Raw genomic sequence first — 22,195 nt, 5'->3', positions numbered from 1 at the left:
CCTTTATAGGCATTCCGTTATTCATTCAGTCATAATAGAAGTCTATGGGCTGCAAAACTGATCCATCCCGTTTCCGTTATGCAGAGGAGTCCCCTCCTGCATAACGGAAACAGAGCGGATCCGTTATACAGCCCATAGTCTTCTATTATGATGGGATGAATAACAGAATGTCTCTAAAGGCATTCCGTCCTAGAATTGCGTTCTGGTCCGTGGTAACGGAATCCATAACGCAATACTACTTTTACCACCAAACAAAGCATCTAGTTATCTCATCTCAGACAATGGGGGCATATTGCTAGGATATGCCTCCATTGTCTTATAGGTGCAGGACCCGCACTTATATTGGGAACCAAGCCCCACAAAGTGGTGACTGGAGAACTTCAGTCTGGCCACCACCAAGCACTCTCTCCATAGAAGTGATAGAGAGCACACCGCTCACAAGCGGCTACCGCTCCTATTCACTTCTATGGGCCTGACGGAAATAGCCAAGCCAGTGATCGGCTATTTCGGGCGGCCCCATAGAAAATGAATGGAGGGCGGTTACGCATGCTCAGTGCGTCCTCCCCCACTTTGTTCTCGATATAGGTGTGGGACCCGCACCTATCAGACAATGGGTGTATATCCTATCCCCATTATCTGAGATGAGAATAACCCTTTAATATCCAATCTATAAGAATCTGACACCCCGCACCCTCACCGATCAGCAGTTTTCCTGCAGCACTTTGGAGCTGCAACAAGTTATTGAATAGAGCAAGAAACACAGCTCTGTTTAGAGCAGGGATGCTCAACCTGCAGCCCTCCTGCTGTTGCAAAACTCCAACTCCTAGCATGCCGTAGTAGCTGTAGGCTGACCAGGCATGCTGGGAGTTGTAGTTCTGCAACAGAAGGAGGGCCGCAGGTTGAGCATCCCTGGTTTAGAGTGTAGTGGCCATGCTGGATTAGAAGTGAATAGTAGCTGAGCTGCAGTAACCCCGCACGGTCACTATGGTTTAAACAGAGTTGTGCTTCATGTTCCAGCGGGTGGAGGCTGCAGGGAACAGCTCATCAGTAGGGGTGCAGTGTTTTTGGCCTTCTCTGATCAGATACTGATGAGCTACCCTGAGTTTTAGGAGCCTGGAAAACCCCTTTAATTTATGGTCTGTGCTTAGAACAGGCCATCAATATTGGATTGGTGCATGTCTAACTCCTGGGCTGCATCGTCCACTCACTTGGGACACCACAACCATTAGTACAGCGGTGCCTCTGTAAACTGGAGTGCCAGAAGTCAGGCCTGCACCAGTCAAATAAGTATGGCCTGTCCTAATGGTCAGCTGCACCCCTTTAAGTTGTTACCTTGGGCACATTCTCTTCAGAAAAGGTTCTTTTCTTCTGCTGAATGCAAGTACGCAGGCAGTACACTAATGAAGTCAAACGTACAAACAAACCAGTTTTATTTTACCAGTGTTAAGTTTACAGACGTCAATGGCACATGCGTGTAAATGCTCCCGCGGTCATTTGTGTCACCCCATGTGGTCATTGCAGCAAAGGTCGCTTTGGGCATCTGGATATCTTAGTTTTAAAGCATGTTGCATATGGTTGTCTGGATACTTGTAACACGGTGCACCAATGCTCAACTGCTCTGCGGCACATTCTCTGTGATTAGTGTCTCTGCGGCCTTTTTCCCGGCGACTGTCTTTTCATTCGGAGACTGTAGCCTGTGAGCTGCTGATTTGGATGTAGGTCTGGGGCAGTGTTTAGCGCCTCCCTCTGTCCAGTCAATGCGTATGGACATCTTTTTCACGGCCCTTCGGGATGTTCCGCACTTACTGTTTATAACGGCATTGAAGTTACAGCCACGGCCACAAGCTCTTGTCACATAGGCTGGAAAAGGTGGATATTAAAAATACAATCAGCAGTGGTATTACAAATATATTCACTGTGAGGTGAAGCATTTTTGGAGTCATAGGGGGAGATTTAGCATCTCCCTTGCACCATAAAAGTGGTTTTGAAAAAAGTCACAAACTGTGTCTGACTTTTTAAATGCGACTTTTTTAAATAAAATATAAGAAGTAAGCAAGTGCCCCTTTTATTGCTGCTCTCATCACCTTTCCAAAAGGGGGCATGGCAAGGACGTGAAAGGGGTGATAAAGATGCCCTCAATCGGGGCTGATTTCGTTTGCTCTACTGCTCCAAATTAATAGTAACCCAAGGGTTTTACGTGCACGGAAGAAAATAACTGTGACAAACACACTGGGGTCAACACCACGGACAAATTTATACCAGTTTTCTGGTGCTAGTGAAGCCAGAAATCTATGGCAGCTCCGAGCTGTCATCGATTTCTGATTAGGGGCAAGGACTGCTGGAGGACGAGCCCTGCACCTCCTCATAAATTAGTCGCATCTTCCAGCAGGGATATCAAGAACAGCGCAGAAAGCAGCGGTCTTGATAAAATCTACCCCATAAAGCTTTCTTGTGGTACAGATTTGAAATAGCTTCTTCTATATACATTCTATGGGGGAGATTTATCAAAATTGGAGTTAAAGGGGTTATCTAATATCATAAACTGCCCCCCATGGGCCGGACCCCTTACAGCGAATATACTTGTGCCGCTCCTGGTGCCCCCCATGCATGGATAAAAACATCCAGTGTCGGGGGGAGCCTCCCTAGTGTCATCCGCTATGCTAGGGAGGCTCGTTCCCCACCCTTCCCCCAAGACACCGGATGTTTTTATCGGCGCACGGAGAGAAGCAGCAGCGGTGCAGGGTAGATATATTCCCTGTGAGGGGCCTGGCACATGATGTGGGGGGGGGGGGGGGGGGGATTTATGATATTGGATAACCCCTTTAAGAAAAACTGTCTTAGTTGCCCATAGCAACCAGATTCCACCTTACATTTTTCAAAGAAGCTGACTGACTGGTTGTATGCACAACTGAGTCGGTTTACCATGACTTTAGTTTTGATAAATCTCCCCCTATATGTTTACTAGTGTCTACCCAAAAAAAGGTAATATGCAGAATTAACTGTATGTAACTGTATGCATGCAAGTATATTACCAAGGTAGAGTCCAGGATAGCTCGAACTTATAACAAGTTTCAGTATTAAAATAAACTTTGAGCCCGGAGCACGTCTTTAGGTTGGAGAACACTGGCTCATTTGGAGGGGAGGGAGGTAAAAGTGAGAATTTGTTGCTTTTTTATGCTCCCTAAATACATAAATGATTAATAAATGGTTGCCCTCAAAATTTTGCATCTAACCTCCTCTGCAATTTCCAAAGGTGTATGTTCCTCTACAGCAGGAGTCAGGAACCTTCTACATTCCAGCTGCTGTGAAACTACAACTCCCAACATGCACACTTACGCCTTGTAACTCCATAGAAGCAAAAGGAGGATTCTGGGAGTTGTAGTTTCTGAACCGTTGGAGGTTGCAGATCCCTGCTCTACAGCAATGAAGGTGGCCCCTCACCTTTGATGGCAGTTACCACTGTATCAGGGAGACGTAGGGGTTTCTCCATGGTGGTATTATTATGCGCAATCCGCTGTCCTGTGGCTGAAGATCGTGCCAGGGTCTCCCTAGAGAAGAAGTAATCCAGTAGACGCCGGGTCATTAGTTTGGGTTTATCTGGTGGAATAAGAGATAGGTCCTCCAGCTGCTGGTAAGTGATGTACACCCCAGATGCTGGCACCAACTCCAGTTTAGGACGTCCATTACTCTAAACATAGAGAAGCCACAAATTAAATTGCCACATTTCGCTTATATTAATCAATAATTTGGCATGTGTGCAGGTCACTGATCTACAGTGTGGTACAAGTTGGGTCTTTCAAATGTTTTATACCTCTATAGCAGAAGCCCATGCTGGAGTGCCATCTGGCAGCGTTTCTTGTAGAGGTTCCTCCCACATCACACAAGATTCAGGAATCGTGCTCTCTCCAGCATCATCCATCTTCATCCAGTATTGGAAGCCACTTGTCACCCCGCTGACTCGTAGCATGCCATCTGTAGGAGTGGTGGGCACTTCACTTGGTGCATTTGGATGGACAAGCTCGGGTGTGGGTGGTGGGATAGGAGATGGCATGCTTTCTGTTGAGGGGAGCCTGCTTTCATTAGTTGGAAGGGGTGTAGATAAGGTTTGAGGCGGGGAGGTCTACAGAGGAGATACATGGTACTCTATCAGAAAGGCCAAACAACCAGACAAGTGTAATCATTTGCAACTATTTAAATGGAAAGACAAATACCTGCAATTCAGAATTTTTCTCCGGAAATCCTGCCAGGTTCTTCAAGAACGAGATATTGCAATCGCTGACCACTGAGGAGGAAAAAAAATCTTTTATTTTTTTTAAATAATAGCCACTTTCTTTTTAAGCCAAATCCAAAAGTGGATCTTAAAGGGAACCTGTCACCGGGATTTTGTGTATAGAGCTGAGGACATGGGCTGCTAGATGGCCGCTAGCACATCCGCAATATCCAGTCCCCATAGCTCTGTGTGCTTTTATTGTGTAAAAAAACTGATTTGATACATATGCAAATTAACCTGAGATGAGTCCTGTACGTGAGATGAGTCAGGGACAGGACTCATCTCAGGTTAATTTGCATATGTATCAAATCAGGTTTTTTACACAATAAAAGCACACAGAGCTATGGGGACTGGGTATTGCGGATGTGCTAGCGGCCATCTAGCAGCCCATGTCCTCAGCTCTATACACAAAATCCCGGTGACAGGTTCCCTTTAAAACAAAGGATAAATATAATGCAAAGATGTAAAATTCCCTGTTTTGAGATCCAGTAAAAGCAGCCGTTTGTACTGCGGAGCTGCTCTTCTTTCTGTCTGCTACATTTGAAGGACCCAATTGTAAAGTGGCTCAAATGGAGATCATCATCCGTTTTTACACCAGGTAGTCTGGACGACAGAATGCAGACTGGTGACCGAAAATGGAATTGTAATAAACCTTTTGGAGTCACAGTCTTCTGGTCAGCCACCAGCATACAACCCCTGCCGAAAATTATGGAATCACCATGGTTAGGTTATGTTCACAACTCCTCCAGCAAAAGGAACAGACTACCGGAGTTTACTGTATCCGGATACCGCCAGGCGCCGCTGGATTCCCTAATGCCTATCATGGGATCTGACAGCTTTTTGGAATAAATGCCAGCTTTTGGCCAGACCAATAATATTGGTCGGGCTGAAAGACGGCATTGTATCCTATTATAGAGAATGGGGATCCAGCAGCATCTGGCCATGCCGGATACGGTAACCTCCGGTGTCGGAACAGACTTACCAGAGTCTGTGCCCATGATGTAAACCTAGCCTTTTTTTTACTTGGCCTTTTTTCTTAATAGCAAATACGGAAATCACAGATCTGACGAAAAACGTTTGTACAATAGCTGGGCACTTTGGCTTCGTGAAACATACCTCAAACTATCTTAATGGCATATTTTTTCAAAAATATGGCATCACTCAAAGGTAATGTTAGAAAAATCAGCTTTTAAAAATAAATAAATCTCAATCCATATTTCATTGCTTCTCCTCGGCATTTATGATGGCCTGAATACATTGTGGCATGGGCTTCACTAATGACTAACAATACATCTAGCAGCTATCTGGAGGAGCAGTTGAGGCATCAGCTTTGTAGGATGGAGCCTTTTCATGGGCCAATTTATTTTTCCTACCATACATTTTCATTCGGATTGTGATCCGGACTGTTTACTGGCCACGCTGAAGAAAAGCTTTAACGCTCTGCACACTGAAGATAATTTATACTCCAGAAAAAGTACCTCACCCTCACCAGACCTGTTTTCTATTGATGGAGTGAGGAAAGTGAGGCAATGACTGCCATTGCCCCTTGTCTTTTATCCGAAATGCAACCACATCATAAATGAATGAAGACTTGATTGGCTTCTTCAGGCAGCAATCTATTCAGCCAATTTCCTTGGTCTCAACCATATATTTTCCTTCTACAACCAGAACCTTACGTTTTATACTTGCACCAAAGTTTACACACAGCTGACTGGGAAAAAACAGTCTTACCGCACTCCATTTTGTGTTTTTATTCTGAAGAGTGAAGGCATTTTTTAATAATCTTCAATATTTCCACTACAAACTCTTGTTGGGGGCATCAGCCCAACACCATGGTAAGGTCTATAAGCACTCCCTTTAACTGCAGACTAAGTTCCATCTTAACACTTGTACTGGCTAGAAATGCAAAGTACAAGATGATACCATTACGCTACCTTTACCTAAATATCTGGTTTGCCGTATTATTTTAACTGATACAAATTGACATAATACCAAATTAAAAACAACACTAGCTAAAAACACGTCTGTGATACATTTTATAATTCCAATATACTTTCGGCTAAACATATGAAGCTGGCTTTTTTTCCAGCCAAAAAAAAAGGAACAAAAATGCAAAATTGAGGAAAACATCCACAAAAAAAACTGTGTGTGAACCCAGCGTAAATGTTTCCTCAACAGCAAGTGATTCTATAATACTTTATTCTACTTGAGCTGGAAAAACATGTGCCACAAAAAAAAAAAAAATTAGCTTGTTTGCCGCATGTTTCACTAAGCCTAAGCCTTTCCCAGACCTTGACATAACTATACATCAAGGAGAGTCCTAATTTTCTCAGCATACAATTACGGCACAGGAATGGCATGGGCACAGGCAGGCTCCCGCTGTAATGGCCAGGAACACACTTTTAATAATAAAGTGTTACGGTCATTTTTTATTTTTTTGTGTAATGTATAGGGGCAGTGATTCTGACCATTTTTGTATTATACTTTAAATTACTAAAATTGTACATTTCTATTAGAAAAATAGCTGTAAAGTGGCCCATTTTAGCCCTAGCGACGCTCCTCTGCCTTCTGTTTACATAACGGTGGAGACTTGCTCAGCACTGACTGTGTTATGTAAACAGAAGACAGAGGAGCGTCGCTAGGGCTAAAATGGGCCACTTTAGGGCTCTTTCACATCTGCGTTCTTTTCTTCCGGCATAGAATTCCGTCGTCGGGGCTCTATGCCGGAAGAATCCTGATCAGGATTATCCTAATGCATTCTGAATGGAGTGAAATCCGTTCAGGATGCATCAGGATGTCTTCAATTCCGGAACGGAACGTTTTTTGGCCGGAGAAAATACCGCAGCATGCTGCGCTTTTTGCTCCGGCCAAAAAAACTGAAGACTTGCCGCAAGACCGGATCCGGAATGAATGCCCTTTGAAAGGCATTGATCCGGATCCGGCCTTAAGCTAAACGTCGTTTCGGCGCATTGCCGGATCCGACGTTTAGCTTTTTTAGAGTGGTTACCATGGCTGCCGGGACACTAAAGTCTTGGCAGCCATGGTAAAGTGTAGTGGGGAGCAGGGGAGCAGCATACTTACCGTCCGTGCGGCTCCCGGGGCGCTCCAGAGTGACGTCAGGGCGCCCCAGGCGCATGGATGACGTGATCACATGGCACGTCATCCATGCGCCTGGGGCGCCCTGACGTCACTCTGGAGCGCCCCGGGAGCCGCACGGACTGGTAAGTATGCTGCTCCCCCGCTCCCCACTACTACTATGGCAACCAGGACTTTAATAGCGTCCTGGGTGCCATAGTAACACTGAAAGCATTTTGAAGACGTATCCATCTTCAAATGCTTTCAGTACACTTGCGTTTTTCCGGATCCGGCGTGTAATTCCGGCAAATGGAGTACACGCCGGATCCGGACAACACAAGTATGAAAGAGGCCTTACAGCTATTTTTCTAATAGAAATGCACAATGTCAGTAATTAAAGTATATTACAAAAATGGTAAGTATCACTGCTCTTATACATTACAAAAATGAAAAAAAAGAATGACAGTAACACTTTAAAGGGATTGTGCAAGATAACATAGCCAAGACGGATCGGTCATGAACTCCACTAAAAGTCAATTGAGGACGGATCTGTTTTCTATTGTGTCAGAGAAAATGTCCCCATTGACTTGCATTGTGGGTAATGCTGGATCCGCTTTGCTCCACATCCGAAGATGGAGAGAAAACCGCAGCTTGCTGCAGTTTGCTCTCCGGTATGGGAACGCAACCAAACGGAATGGGATGCATTTTGGAGCATTTTGTTCTGTTCAGTTACGTTTTGTCCCCATTGACAATGAATGGGGACAAAATGGAAGCGTGTTTTTTCAGTATTGAGACCCAGACAGATCTCAGTACCGGAAAATAGAAGCGCTAGTGTGAAAGTAGCCTGACTCGCTTCCTGGCTCCTGCTCCCTCTCCTCCAGGCCTGCCATGCTGCACTGCGCTTCCTCGTGAAAACATCTGGTTTGACATTGCCGCAGCCAATCACTGCCTGCAGCAATGACAGTCTGCCCTTACGTCATGACAAATGGTCATATGACACAAAGGGATCCAGTCACCATCGCAGCCAGTGATTTCCTGCAGCCATGTAAAACTGTATGTTTTCATCAAGGGAGCCCAGCGGAGCATTGCAGGCCAGGAAGGAGAAAAAAAACGTAATAAAGAAACAATCAAAAAGTTACTTGTGTCCCAAAATGATACCAATGAAAACTAAAGGAGGCCTGCAAAAAAAAAACAAGTACAGCTGTGTTGAAAAGTTATTGTTCTTGGGATGTGGCAATGGAAATGAAAGGTCCCAAAACAGGCCAGTTCTAAAGGGTTAAAACAAACATCATATCTGTGACTTATGTAGGTGCTATGCAGTAAAAGAAACAGCAGAGAGGACATCCTCTAATCTAAAGTGTGATGATTCCATGAGTTTTCTGCTGTACACAAGTACTTACCTGCTCTCTGCTCCCCCCTTATTTGCTCCTTGTGGAAGTTTTCATTGAAATGGGGTACTTCAGGATTTCGATATTGCTGACCTATCCTCAGCATTAGAGGATCCTTGGGTCCTACACCTCGCACCCCTGTTCCAGTTCCAGGATTACACAGCCCTGTCCATTGTGTAGCAGACAGAGCTTGTAACTGCAGAGCATCTTCCACAGTTACCAGCTCTGTCCCCTACACAACGGACACAGCTACAAGGTAACATCTGATTGGCAGAAATGCAGGGTATCGCCGATCTGATATTGATGGCCTATCCTGGCGTTAGACCATCAATCTCAAAACCCTGGACAATCCCTTTAAAGATTAGAACTAAATATAGACATATGCTAATTAGAGACCTCTCACCCACTGACTGACCATTTGGTCCAATGAGTCGTTCGCCTTCTTTTATTGCACATATTCCTCTACGAGACAAAGCATCGTTCTGCTCCTCCAAAGTCTGGACATGCCTTCTTAATTCTTGGTTTTCTTTTTCCAGTTCCTGAATCCTCCATTCCTGTACTTTAGCCGCTTCATCTCGCGATGTCAAGATTTGATGCAGTTCCGCAATCTGTGCCTCCAGCTCCCGAACTAACTCTGAATAAAGTGCAGTTACCCGGCTTCCTGACCGAGCAGTCCAGTAATGTCCTCCAGGACCTTGGAGACAACCCGGGTCTCTGTTTGAAACACTTCTATCATGCTCATTAGTTCTTTGAATGTCTTGGAAAGTGGCATTTTGGTGTAGAGGAATTGTGGGCGAGAACACAGGTCCATTCAAGGTTCTCTGACGTTTTCTGCACGAAAAGTCTTCTTCAGCTTTATGCAAAATAGTTGAAGACAAACATCTGGAAGATCAGACCAGAACCAGAAGCATTATTACAATCAAATGCAACTTATTTAAAATGCACACATTTTATATGCCTTGTTTTATACCTGGGTGTCTGTACCGTTTGACCAGCTGCATCCTGAGAGCGGTGTATGGGCACATGGTTGAGCGTGCTGTCTGACTCTTCATGCCTGAGTTCAGGTTCCATGCAACGGTTCATCTGTTATATCTTGAGTGGTCTTCACAAGGATACACATTAGTTGCCTAAAAGATCATGCAGACAGGGAGTACACGAAAGCAGTTACCGTCTGGAAGAGACATTGTAGGAGAAGGTGATGTGTGGTAATGATTAGTGTTGAGCGAACTTGTGTTTTAAGTTTGGCGTCTAATGTTCAGGTCATCGAAGAATCACTTTATGGATTCTAAATTCCGTTATGGTCCGTGGTAGCAGAATCTATAACGCGATTCTTCGATAACCCGAACTTTAGACACCTAACTTAAAACACAAGTTCGCTCAACACTAGTAATGATCGATATAAGGCCCGGAAAAGGAAAAAATAAGGAAAATTAAAGGGGTTTCCTAAGTCTTATATACTGATGACCCATTCTCTGTATCTTGGCTGCAAATATCGGTAAGAGTCCGACAGCTGTTTGAGAAGGCACCAATGCTCGCAGTAGCGCCACGGCCTTCTCGCAGCTTAGCAGAGCCCATGTGATGTCACTTTCATCGGTCACGTGGCCTAGGAGCAGCTCAGCCCTATTGAAGTGAATGAGGCTGAACGTGATACCAAGCATAGCCGCTATACAATGTACACCGCTGTGCTTGGTGAGCTGCGATAAGGCCGCAGAGCGCCGATGCCTTCTCAAACAGATGATCAGCAGGGGTCCCAGGTGTTGGACCCTCACCGATCAGATACTGATGACCTATCCTATGGAAAACCCTTTTAACTTTGCAAATGCTTAAAGGGGTTATCCAATCCTTATAATGACCCCCAGAATGTCCAGGCCACTCCTCTAGAACGTACTTACCTGCTCCCCGCCACCCGTGTTCCTCCGGATCCCTGTACGGCCACCGCTTCATTTCCCCATCGCACGGATCAAAACAACCGGCAACGGGGGCAACAGTGAGTAACAGGCCACAATGGTGACCAAGCTCCCTAGTGTCACCCGAAATGCAGCAGCGGCTGTGCAGGAATCCAGAGGGACACGGGTGCCAGGGAGCAGGCGAGTAAGCTCTAGAGGAGGGGCCCGGGCATTCTGGGGGTCATTATAAGGACTTGATAACCCCTTTAATGTGTACCTCCAGCAAAAACGGAAAGTTCAGAGTTTGCCCAGACATCTGGAGCTCAATGTACACAAAGTTTCATTCACTTTGGCACTTCTGGGAAAATGACTCCAAAATGGCTTAGAGAACACATTTTTAGGGTTGGGTTGGTACGTCTAGGTTATATACACTCCCCAGCACTGAAACCGCAAAACCACTGAGGGGGGCATCGTGGAATTATGGAAATCACAGGATCGATAGACATGTTAAAGGGAATCTTTTACATAGATACATAGTTGTGGTTCTCCTCATTAAAACATTGTTTTCCTTTTGCTAATCTAAGGCTCCGTTCCAGAGTTATGATACTTTTTCCTCACATGCAAATTAGGCCTTTGGTGCAACGAGGGCGTCACTGCTGCCCTTCTTGCACCCAAGCTCCACTCCTTTCTGTGGCCAGCCCCTTCCCTGGCTGCTTTGCCACTGCCTGGCCCCATCGATCAAAACAGCGAGGGAGGGCCCGTTTATCTGGCTTTTATGCCCCCCCACAGATTGGATCTGCAGATCTTAGCGACACCTGCCACTTCCTCGATCTGCATAGCCTTATGGTTGGTCCTTCTTGGTGTTGCTATGTTGAGGTAGGAGTGTAGATATTTGGACCAATCAGCATCAAAATATACAGATATGATCTTTGATCCATTTGTCATCCTTAGACTGGATTCACATGTCCACCAAGGCTGCATGAACAACAGCGTGGCTTCCCATTAAAAATAATAGCTGGTGGTTACTGCTCGGCCGTCCTGCACTTTTTACCACAAATTATGGGACAAATTCCATGGAACAAAGCCGCAGTGTGAACGGATCCTAAGAGAATTCTAACTGCATGTATTATCTGTTATCATTAGCAGTCATTACAGCAATGGTAATGGAAGGGGGACTGCAAGTCCAAGAATGTCGGGGCTGCAGTCATCATCCGTTATTATGGGAAATCATCAGTCATCAGAGTACTATAAGAGGAGAGAACTACTAGTCCCAGCATGTCCTTACTGCAGATTATTATATATCATCAGTCATCAGAGTACTATAAGAGGGGAACTACTAGTCCCAGCATGTCCTTTCTGCAGACATCAGCCGTTATTATGGGAAATCAGCAGTCATCAGAGTACTATAAGGCTACTTTCACACTTGCGTTCGGGGCTCCGCTTGTGAGCTCCGTTTGAAGGCTCTCACAAGCGGCCCCGAACTGATCCGTCCAGCCCTAATGCATTCTGAGTGGATACGGATCCGCTCAGAATGCATCAGTCTGGCACCGTTTGCCCTCCGCTCCGCTCAGCAGGCGGACACCTGAACGCTGCTTGCAGCGTTCGGGTGTCCGCCTGGCCGTGCGGAGGCAAACGGATCCGTCCAGACTTACAATGTAAGTCAATGGGGACGGATCCGTTTGAAGTTGACACAGTATGGCTCAATTTTCAAACGGATCCGTCCCCCATTGACTTTCAATGTAAAGTCAAAACGGATCCGTTTGCACTATCATGAAAAAAAAAAAAATTTTTTTTTTTTTTGTTCATGGTAATGCAAACGGATCCGTTCTGAACGGAGCCACCGTCTGCATTAATATGAGCGGATCCGTTCAGAACGGATCCGATCGAACGCTAGTGTGAAAGTAGCCTAAGAGGAGAGAACTACTAGTCCCAGCATGTCCTTACCGCAGATTATTATATATCAGCAGTCATCACAGGGTACTATAAGAGGGGAACTACTAGTCCCAGCATGTCCTTACTGCAGACATCATCCGTTATTATGGGATATCAGCAGTCATCAGAGTACTATAAGAGGGGAACTACTAGTCCCAGCATGTCTTTACTGCAGATTATTATATATCAGCAGTCATCAGAGTACTATAAGATGAGAGAACTACTAGTCTCAGCATGTCCTTACTGCAGACTATTATATATCATCAGAGTACTATAAGAGGGGAACTACTAGTCCCAGCATGTCCTTCCTGCAGACATAATTCATTATTATATGATATGCGCAGTCGTCAGAGTACTATAAGAGGGGAACTGCAGATTATTATATATCAGCAGTCATCAGAGTACTATAAGAGGGGAACTACTAGTCCCAGTATGTCTTTACTGCAGATTATTATATATCAGCAGTCATCAGAGTACTATAAGATGAGAGAACTACTAGTCCCAGCATGTCCTTACTGCAGATTATTATATTTCAGCAGTCATCAAAGTACTATAAGAGGGGAACTACTAGTCCCAGCATGTCCTTACTGCAGATTATTATATATCAGCAGTCATCAGAGTACTATAAGATGAGAGAACTACTAGTCCCAGCATGTCCTTACTGCAGATTATTATATATCATCAGTCATCAGAGTACTATAAGATGAGAGAACTACTAGTCCCAGCATGTCTTTACTGCAGATTATTATATATCATCAGTCATCAGAGTACTATAAGATGAGAGAACTACTAGTCCCAGCATGTCCTTCCTGCAGACATAATTCATTATTATATGATATACGCAGTCATCAGAGTACTATAAGAGGTGAACTACTAGTCCCAGCATGTCCTTACTGCAGACATCATCTGTTATTATGAGATATCAGCAGTCATCAGAGTACTATAAGAGGGGAACTACTAGTCCCAGCATGTCTCTACTGCAGATTATTATATATCAGCAGTCATCAGAGTACTATAAGAGGGGAACTACTAGTCCCAGCATGTCCTTCCTGCAGATTATTATATATCATCAGTCATCAGAGTACTATAAGATGAGAGAACTACTAGTCCCAGCATGTCCTTACTGGAGATTATTATATATCAGCAGTCATCACAGGGTACTATAAGAGGGGAACTACTAGTCCCAGCATGTCCTTCCTGCAGACATAATTCATTATTATATGATATACGCAGTCATCAGAGTACTATAGAGGGGAACTACTAGTCCCAGCATGTCCTTCCTGCAGACATCATCTGTTATTATGAGATATCAGCAGTCATCAGAGTACTATAAGAGGGGAACTACTAGTCCCAGCATGTCTCTACTGCAGATTATTATATATCAGCAGTCATCAGAGTACTATAAGAGGGGAACTACTAGTCACAGCATGTCCTTACTGGAGATTATTATATATCAGTAGTCATCAGAGTACTATAAGAGGGGAACTACTAGTCCCAGCATGTCCTTCCTGCAGATTATTATATATCAGTCATCAGAGTACTATAAAATGAGAGAACTACTAGTCCCAGCATGTCCTTACTGGAGATTATTATATATCAGCAGTCATCACAGGGTACTATAAGAGGGGAACTACTAGTCCCAGCATGTCCTTCCTGCAGACATAATTCATTATTATATGATATACGCAGTCATCAGAGTACTATAAGAGGTGAACTACTAGTCCCAGCATGTCCTTACTGCAGACATCATCTGTTATTATGAGATATCAGCAGTCATCAGAGTACTATAAGAGGGGAACTACTAGTCCCAGCATGTCTCTACTGCAGATTATTATATATCAGCAGTCAGAGTACTATAAGAGGGGAACTACTAGTCACAGCATGTCCTTACTGGAGATTATTATATATCAGTAGTCATCAGAGTACTATAAGAGGGGAACTACTAGTCCCAGCATGTCTCTACTGCAGATTATTATATATCAGCAGTCAGAGTACTATAAGAGGGGAACTACTAGTCACAGCATGTCCTTACTGGAGATTATTATATATCAGTAGTCATCAGAGTACTATAAGAGGGGAACTACTAGTCCCAGCATGTCCTTCCTGCAGATTATTATATATCAGTCATCAGAGTACTATAAAATGAGAGAACTACTAGTCCCAGCATGTCCTTACTGGAGATTATTATATATCAGCAGTCATCACAGGGTACTATAAGAGGGGAACTACTAGTCCCAGCATGTCCTTCCTGCAGACATAATTCATTATTATATGATATACGCAGTCATCAGAGTACTATAGAGGGGAACTACTAGTCCCAGCATGTCCTTCCTGCAGACATAATTCATTATTATATGATATACGCAGTCGTCAGAGTACTATAGAGGGGAACTACTAGTCCCAGCACGTCCAGGCTGCAGTGAGCGCAGCACAAACGTTATCTTCCTGCCACACACGGCCTCCTTTACCTGACAGCCCGGTGAAGTTTGGCACAGCGGCCATTACTGCAGCTTCTCCGGTGCCCACAGCTGTCCTCCTCCTGACACGTGACGCATCACATGACCATGACATCAGGTCTAGCATGTTTGTGTGTCGACGGATCCTGGCACCCACCTGGGTACTGCACACTGCCCGAGCTCTGAGCCGCACCACTGGAAGTGACATCATGGACCTGGCAGCCATGCGGAAGAGTTACCGGAGCGACAAGGAGGTAAAAGGTCGTGACCTCGGCTCTGTGGGGCCCCAGCTGTTGTGGAACTACAAGTCTCAGCACAGGTTGTGAGCTGGCACTGCGCCCTCTGTAGGTTGTCAGGGCCACCACTCGGGAAGAACCACAAGATACCACAAATCTGAGCAATCATTCAAAGCAAATCTAATATCTAATGATAGCTTAAAGGGGTTGTCCAGGATCAGATAAATATTCCAAATATTCTTCCAAAAGCGCCACTCCTGTCCATGGACTGTGCCTGGTATTGCAGCTGAGCTCCTTCTGAGTCAATGGGGCAGTGGTGCAGTACTGCACACAACCTGCAGACAGGGGTGGAGCTGTTTTTGGAAGAAGGCAGCCATGTTTTTTCTTAGGGTACTTTCACACTTGTGTTAAAGTTTTCCGGTACTGAGTTCCGTCCTCGGGGCTCAATACCGTAAAAAAAGGTTCAGTTTTATCCTAATGCATTCTGAATGGAGAGCAATCCGTTCTGTGTGCATCAGGATGTCTTCAGTTCAGTCCCTCCTACGGTATTTGGCCGGAGAAAATACAGTGCTGCAGTGTTTTCTCCGGCTGAAATTTAGGAACACTTGGCGCAATGCCGGATTCGGCATTAATTTCCATTGGAATGTATTAATGTCGGATCTGGTACTAAGTGTTCCGGAAAACCGGATCCGGGTTCCCGATCTGCGCATGCACAGACTTTTAAAAATGAGAAAAAAATAAATACCGGATCCATTTTTCCAAATGACACCGAAGAGACGGATCGAGCTTTTCAATGCATTTGTCAGCCAGATCTGGAAACAAATGCTATCCGTTTGCATACCGGAATCCAACAACGCAAGTGTGAAAGTACCCTAATACTGCGCAACCCCTTTAATAAATATGTTTTTCCACTTTTACTTGACTACATAGGTACACTGCTACAGTTGGGCAGCTCTGATTTGGTTAATATTACTAGTTTGGTTTAAAGCTCCTTTAAAGGGGTTATCCAAACCCTATGATGCCTGGGCCCCTCACACAGGTTGTACATACGAACCGGCGATGGGGGGGGGGCTTGTCCCCATTGCGGCCTGCTATTGGCTGAACCACTGACACCCCACTCATCGCCGGTAGGTAAGTACAACCTGTGTGAAGGCCCTGGGTATTATAGGGGTTTCCTGGTATTCAAATATCTGATGGTGGGGGTCCGACTCCTGGTACCCCCAGTGATCAGCTCTGGGGAGCACTGCAGCCTCTTCCTAGGTCTATGACGTAATCGGTCACACAGCTCTTGTGCAGGGAAGTCCTATTCAAGAGAATGAGTCTGAGCTGCAATACCAAGCACAGCCACTATATAATGGACGGCGCTGCAGTATGAAGAGCCAATGGTGTTTGTCCAAGCACTGTGCCCCCTTCATACAGCGGATGGGCAGGGGGTCAGGAGTCAGATCCCCTCTAATTTGATATTGATGACCTATCCTGGCAATATCTTATTCCTGGAAACCCCTTTAAAGGGAGTTGGCAATTTCCAGCGTGGTCTGTACGAACATCTTACTAATAAGGGACATGTCACTTCATGGAGCTGTTGTAGCTTTAAACCGTTCGGCGCACAAACAGCAGCGCAGTGTACCATTGAAAACAATGGGAGCTGGTCATCACGCAGACTCCATAGTTGATTTGGCGTGGAATCTGTGCCAAAATACTAATGGCAGAAGACTCTCTGTGAATAGACCCGAAGTGTATTGAAAGCTTACTGATATCCTTTATATGCCTGTCAGCGCCACTGTCAGCGCCGCCCTCTTCTGTAGTACAGTCATCTCCCCACTTCACTCGGCGCTGCTGTTCCAACATGGCCGCTAATGGAGGGGGCGTTACCAACCCCCTCTGTCACCGGCCTCCATGGCAGTGCCCGTGTGCTGGTAGCTGCACACCTATACTTTTTCCAGGGTGCATTGCCTGTAAGACACCCTACACCAGCTGGATCTCTGTAAGGAGAACCATTACCTAGTAAGAAATGAATACATGCATTAAAGGGGCTATCCAGATATGAAGTTGTTCCCGATCGTCAGGATATGGGATAACTGTTAGATTGGTTCATGTCGGGGAGCTCCATAGGGTACGGGGGTCCCCGTTCTCATGATCAGTGGGGGTCCCACTGGTAGAACCGTCACCGATCTAATAGTTATCCCCTTAATGTGCATAGTGATAATGTCACATAACTGGAATCATTCCCAGACCTCTCAGACTGGCGGATCCCTGGCACTGGGTCCTGGCTCGTTTGCTCTGCTGCTTGTTTCAAATTCCTCCATCCAAGCTTTAGGTTTGGCGCCACTGCTTCCCTTGCGTCGTGTCAAATGGTCACGTAACATGAGGGGAGCAGTGATTGGCTGTAGTGGCATCAAACCTGAAGTTTACAAGGAGGGACCCGAAACAAACAGCGGAGAGAACAAGCTGGGACCCAGCGCCGGGGATCAGGTTAGTATGATACGGGTCCTGCCAGTCTGGGAGATCTGGAAATGAGTGCACAACCCCTTTATAATCTGCTTGCGCATACCTTCCAGCAAAGTGCAGTGCTTTCTCACTACCAGCAGAGGGCGCAGCGCTGGAAAGTCAGACATCTGCTGGAGTTGCTCTATGGCAGTGTTCCTCAGGGCACACCTGCCGGTCATGTTTTCAGGATTTCCTTAGCATTGAGCAGGTGATATAATTAGTGTCAGTGCATCAGGACTTACCACAGGTGTTCATTCTGTGGAATATTCTGAAATCACGATCGGTAGGTGGGCCCTGAGGGCTGCTATATGGGATACTAGGTGGGTAAAGCTGAGGCTGTTGTGGGACTTTCTAATCACTACTACTGGAGTCAGATCACATTCTATTCCTTTAAAGGGAATCTGTCACCTGCTTTTACCATTTTAAGCTGGCACCATCGCTATGTTCACTAAAGTACCTTATTTCCTGCAGTCTTCTTTTTACTTTATTTCGTTTTGTAGTTTTGATATAAAAGCGCTTTTTATGTTATGCTAATGAGGCTCCAAGGTGCCCAGAGGGGCGTTTTTTTCACTCTCCGTTGCCCAGTGACGCCTCCCTGCAGTGCCCAAGAACGCCTCCTGATAATCAAATAACCTCCCACAGCCCGGCAAACGGTTCCGCCCCCTTCCCCACGTCATAGTCTACCTTATAGAAATGCCCCATCCTTCCTGTCTGCGGCCAGAAAACTCGCGCAGGCGCAGTACCGCCTGCGCCTGTGTGATCATCAACGTCCTGAGGGCAACAGCGCTCAGGTTACATCACTGGGCTCGGCGCATGCCCAGTGAGACTTTTGAGGCTGTTGCCCTCAGGAGGTTAATGATCGCGCAGGCACAGGTGGTACTGCGCCTGCACGAGTTTTCTGGCCGCAGACAGGAAGAAGGACGGGGCATTTCTATAAGGTGGACTATGACGTGGGGAGGTGGCGGAACCGTTTGCCGGGCTGTGGGAGGTTATTTGATGATCAGGAGGCGCCACTGGGCACTGCAGGGGGGCGTCACTGGGCACCGGAGACTAAAAAAAACGCCCCTCTGGGCACCTTGGAGCCTCATTAGCATAACATAAAAAGCGCTTTTATATCAAAACTACAAAACGAAATAAAGTAAAAAGAAGACTGCAGGAAATAAGGTACTTTAGTCAACATAGCGATGGTGCCAGCTTAAAATGGTAAGAGCAGGTGACAGATTCCCTTTAATATCATTTACCAAAAATAGAGACGAGGATCCAGCTTCCAAAAACTGACATACAGTCCATGTCTACGCGTTTCATGTCATGAGTAAGGATCGATATTATGTCATTCGAAACACGTAGACATGGCCTGTATGTCGGATTTTACATTTTTTTACTTTTTTAATAAAGGCTGTCACGATTTTTGGAAGCTGGATCCTCGTCTCTATCTTTGGTAGTTGTCTTGCGTTAGGTTCCCAGCGCCTTCCGTGCTTCCCTCTACTATTACCAGCCAGGTGAGCGCCGCAATCTGTCTTTATTTTTGCTTTAATATCATTGCTGGCTTCTATGTATTTTCACCTGGATTCTACACCTGGTAAATTTTAGGCTTTTTATAGTAACATAGTTTATGAGGCTGCAAAAAGACATCTGGCCATCCAGTTCAGCCTGTTAGGCTACTTTCACACTTGCGGCAGTGTGATCCGTCGTGGGAACTGCCCGCAGGATCCGCCGATCTGGCTGTGACTGAAAGCATTTGTGAGACGGATCCAGATGCGGATCCGTCTCACAAATGCATTGCAAGAACGGATCCGTCTTGTACCTTTTTTCACATTTTTACTGGTCTGCACATGCGCAGGCCAGAAGGACGGATCTGGCATTCAGGCATGTCTTCAGGTTTTCCGCCAGAGATAAAACCGTAGCATGCTACTGTTTTATCTTTTGCCTGATCAGTCAAAACAACTGAACTGACTTCCGGTTCCGGCGCGCGCATGGATAGCCGCTAGTTGCAGGAGCTCCGCTCTACCGGCCCGAAAATCGCCGAGCCGCCGCATACCGGGACTATACAGCGCCCACACAAACCCCCCCCGGAGCATCGGGGGCAGCTCATGGAGAAGTTCTTAATAAGAGGCGGCTCCCAGAACGCATTATCGCCATCGCTCCCGCCAGGTGAGGTGCAGAGAAACCGGGGCAAGATGGCGCCGACTCAAGACAAGCATCAGAGACTCACCAGATCAGCCTCTCAGTCAACACAGAGGAGCGCTGAGGCCTCCTGCTCGGAGGAAGAGGAAGTGGACTGTAGCCTGGGACCGAACGAGGAGTTAACCTCCTCATGTAAATCTATGGCGATAGAGGTGGCTAAACTTCTGGCGCCGGATATCAAGGCCTCTTTGGAAGCCACGGTGTCGATGGCCCTGAAACAACTACAGACGGAAGTGTCGCAGCATACCTCCCAGATCGCCGAAGTTCAGCAGAGGGTGATGTTAGCCGAGGAGGAGCTGGAAAAGGCGCATAGCAGCATCAGCGAGCTTGCTCGCAGCAATCAGTATCTGAAAGAGAAGGTCGATGACCTGGAGAATCGCTCCCGTAGGAGCAACTTAAGGATCATTGGGTTGCCTGAATCGATTCCCCCAAACCAGCTGGCGGACATTTGTGAAGTCGAGATCCCGCAAGCACTGGGGCTAAGAGGTACCTGCGTAGTAGAAAGGGCGCATCGCCTGGGGCCGCCGCTGTCGGCGGGGGGGCGCTCGGACAACACGCGACCCAGAGCAGTGATTGTTAAATACTTAAATTATGCCGCCAAGGAGGCCATACTATCAAAATTCAGGCGTCAAGCACCACCCCTGCTGGTCCGGGGAAAGAAAGTTCTCTTGTTCAGTGACTATTCGGCTGAAGTAGCCAAACGGAGGAGGGAATTCACTCAAATTTGTTCCTTGCTGGCCCAGAATAAAGTGAAATTTGCCTTATTGTACCCAGCGACGCTGAGAATCTTTCGGCAGGATGGCACGATTGACACTTTCCACTCCCCAAGGGACGCGAGGGAGGCTTTGGAGTCTGATGCGGTGTTCTCGGACATGTTTCCCCCACCTTCCCAGAGATCGATGGCATCAACCAGAGGGAGAGGATCCAGACAGCAGCAGGGTCGTTTGGACCCAGGACCTATGGGATCGGAGGAACGGGATGCGAATTCCAGTGGACGACAGAGGCCTTAAAGGGACTCTACACCACGGCTAAACTCACCGGTCACGTGAGATGGCAAAGACTTCTAGTTTATTAACGTTCTGATGTGTTAATACCTGTTATGTCGTTAAGTAAGGGCTGGAGGGTGAGGAGCATGGGCAGGATTGCTTTTGTTTTCAGGTAGTGACAACAGCTACTCGATAACATGCGCGAAAAAAGCGAAGTTAGCAGATATGATGTTAATGTTGTAGAGTTAGGAGTTGGGAAGGGGGGCGGGGGGAGGGGGGAGGGCTGCACTACTTTGGGACGGGTTGAATCGGCGAGGATCAGGCGGCACTATGTGAGGTACTGCTGCTATCTGTTTGGGGATGGCTCTCCTGCAGAGATCTATAGTGCCAATCCATTATGAGAGTAGCCACATGGAATGTTAAGGGTCTTAGATCCCCCTCGAAACGCATGGCAGTGCTACGCCATCTTAAGAAACTCAAAATTGACGTAGCGTTTCTGCAGGAGACCCATCTTGAAGAAGCGGATTTTTGGAGGATGCGGAGGTTGTGGGTGGGACAAGTGGTAGGGTCCTCCTCTGAGGGCAGAAAGGCGGGTGTGATTGTTTTATTGCACAAACGCCTACAGTATGAGATTCGGTCCACATTGACGGATGATCTCGGGAGGTGGTTGCGCATATGTATAGATTCGCCCGCAGGCCAGCTGGTCATCCACAATGTCTATGCCCCCAATACAGCACAGAAGACGTTCTATGACAAGTTGGAAGGGAGTGTCCTGAAGGAGGACTCCCAAATGGTACTGGTAACAGGGGACTTTAATAGGGTGCATAATGAGCAAGAGGATAGGAGACGAGAGACTCCTGGACCTATTGGCAACCAGAAGTGCGCTCAGACCCTACTCCCGCTGCTACAGAGCACGGGGCTGCTAGATGTATGGCGGTATTTCCATCCGGTGGATCGAGAGTTCACACATTTCTCGCATGCTCAAGGGTCATGGTCACGGATCGACTATTTTCTAGCATCATCGAGACTTCTGTCAAAAGTCAAGATGGTTGAGTTTTCTGATTTACTAATCTCTGACCATGCCCCGGTGATCATGGAAATGATGGACTCAGTCCCTAGGGGACAGGAGTTCGTTTGGAGACTCCCTCAACACTTGTCTAATGACAAAGAGTTCGCTGACAGGGTAAGAGGCTGGTGGTGGGAATACTCGCAGGATAATGCGGAACATACTTCGAACCCGGCCCTTTTTTGGGACGCGGCCAAAGCCGTGCTGAGGGGCCGTATACTGTCTTACA

General features: G+C 46.4%; 2 protein-coding genes across 3 annotated transcripts in view; one reads left to right on the top strand and one right to left on the bottom strand.

The window, feature by feature from the left end:
- Positions 1-1,413: 1,413 nt before the first annotated feature.
- On the bottom strand, positions 1,414-15,157 carry LOC122940236. 2 transcript variants are annotated; one of them, XM_044296764.1, is made up of 7 exons: positions 15,020-15,157; positions 9,704-9,860; positions 9,137-9,615; positions 4,212-4,282; positions 3,812-4,120; positions 3,442-3,688; positions 1,414-1,860 (listed from the first exon to the last, which is right to left on the bottom strand). In XM_044296764.1, the coding sequence occupies exons 2-7, from the start codon at positions 9,814-9,816 to the stop codon at positions 1,610-1,612; spliced, it is 1,470 nt and encodes a 489-aa protein (XP_044152699.1). In that variant the 5' UTR covers positions 9,817-9,860; positions 15,020-15,157; the 3' UTR covers positions 1,414-1,609. The 2 variants fall into 2 exon arrangements, with proteins under 2 accessions (XP_044152699.1, XP_044152700.1); XM_044296765.1 differs by having other exon boundaries at positions 9,149-9,615.
- PNPO (pyridoxamine 5'-phosphate oxidase) overlaps positions 15,047-22,195 on the top strand; it is a 33,195-nt gene continuing 26,046 nt past the window's right edge. The window contains exon 1 of the mRNA XM_044296766.1: positions 15,047-15,261. Within this exon, the coding sequence (XP_044152701.1) occupies positions 15,133-15,261 (129 nt within the window). The 5' untranslated portion in view covers positions 15,047-15,132. The remainder of the gene's footprint in view (positions 15,262-22,195) is intronic.

The sequence above is a fragment of the Bufo gargarizans genome, chromosome 6 (assembly GCF_014858855.1).
Source record: "Bufo gargarizans isolate SCDJY-AF-19 chromosome 6, ASM1485885v1, whole genome shotgun sequence".
NCBI lineage: Eukaryota > Metazoa > Chordata > Amphibia > Anura > Bufonidae > Bufo > Bufo gargarizans.
The sequence above is the reverse complement of the archived record's forward strand: the minus strand, read 5'-3'. Positions and strand labels throughout refer to the sequence as shown.

Excerpts from the sequence above, each read along its gene's own strand:
- LOC122940236 (XM_044296764.1), bottom strand. The coding sequence starts at position 9,816 with ATGAACCGTTGCATGGAACCTGAACTCAGGCATGAAGAGTCAGACAGC. Across the intron at positions 9,616-9,703 it reads CAAACGGTACAGACACCCAG|ATGTTTGTCTTCAACTATTT; the intron begins GTATAAAACAAG and ends CTGATCTTCCAG. Across the intron at positions 3,689-3,811 it reads CATGGGCTTCTGCTATAGAG|AGTAATGGACGTCCTAAACT; the intron begins GTATAAAACATT and ends CTCTATGTTTAG.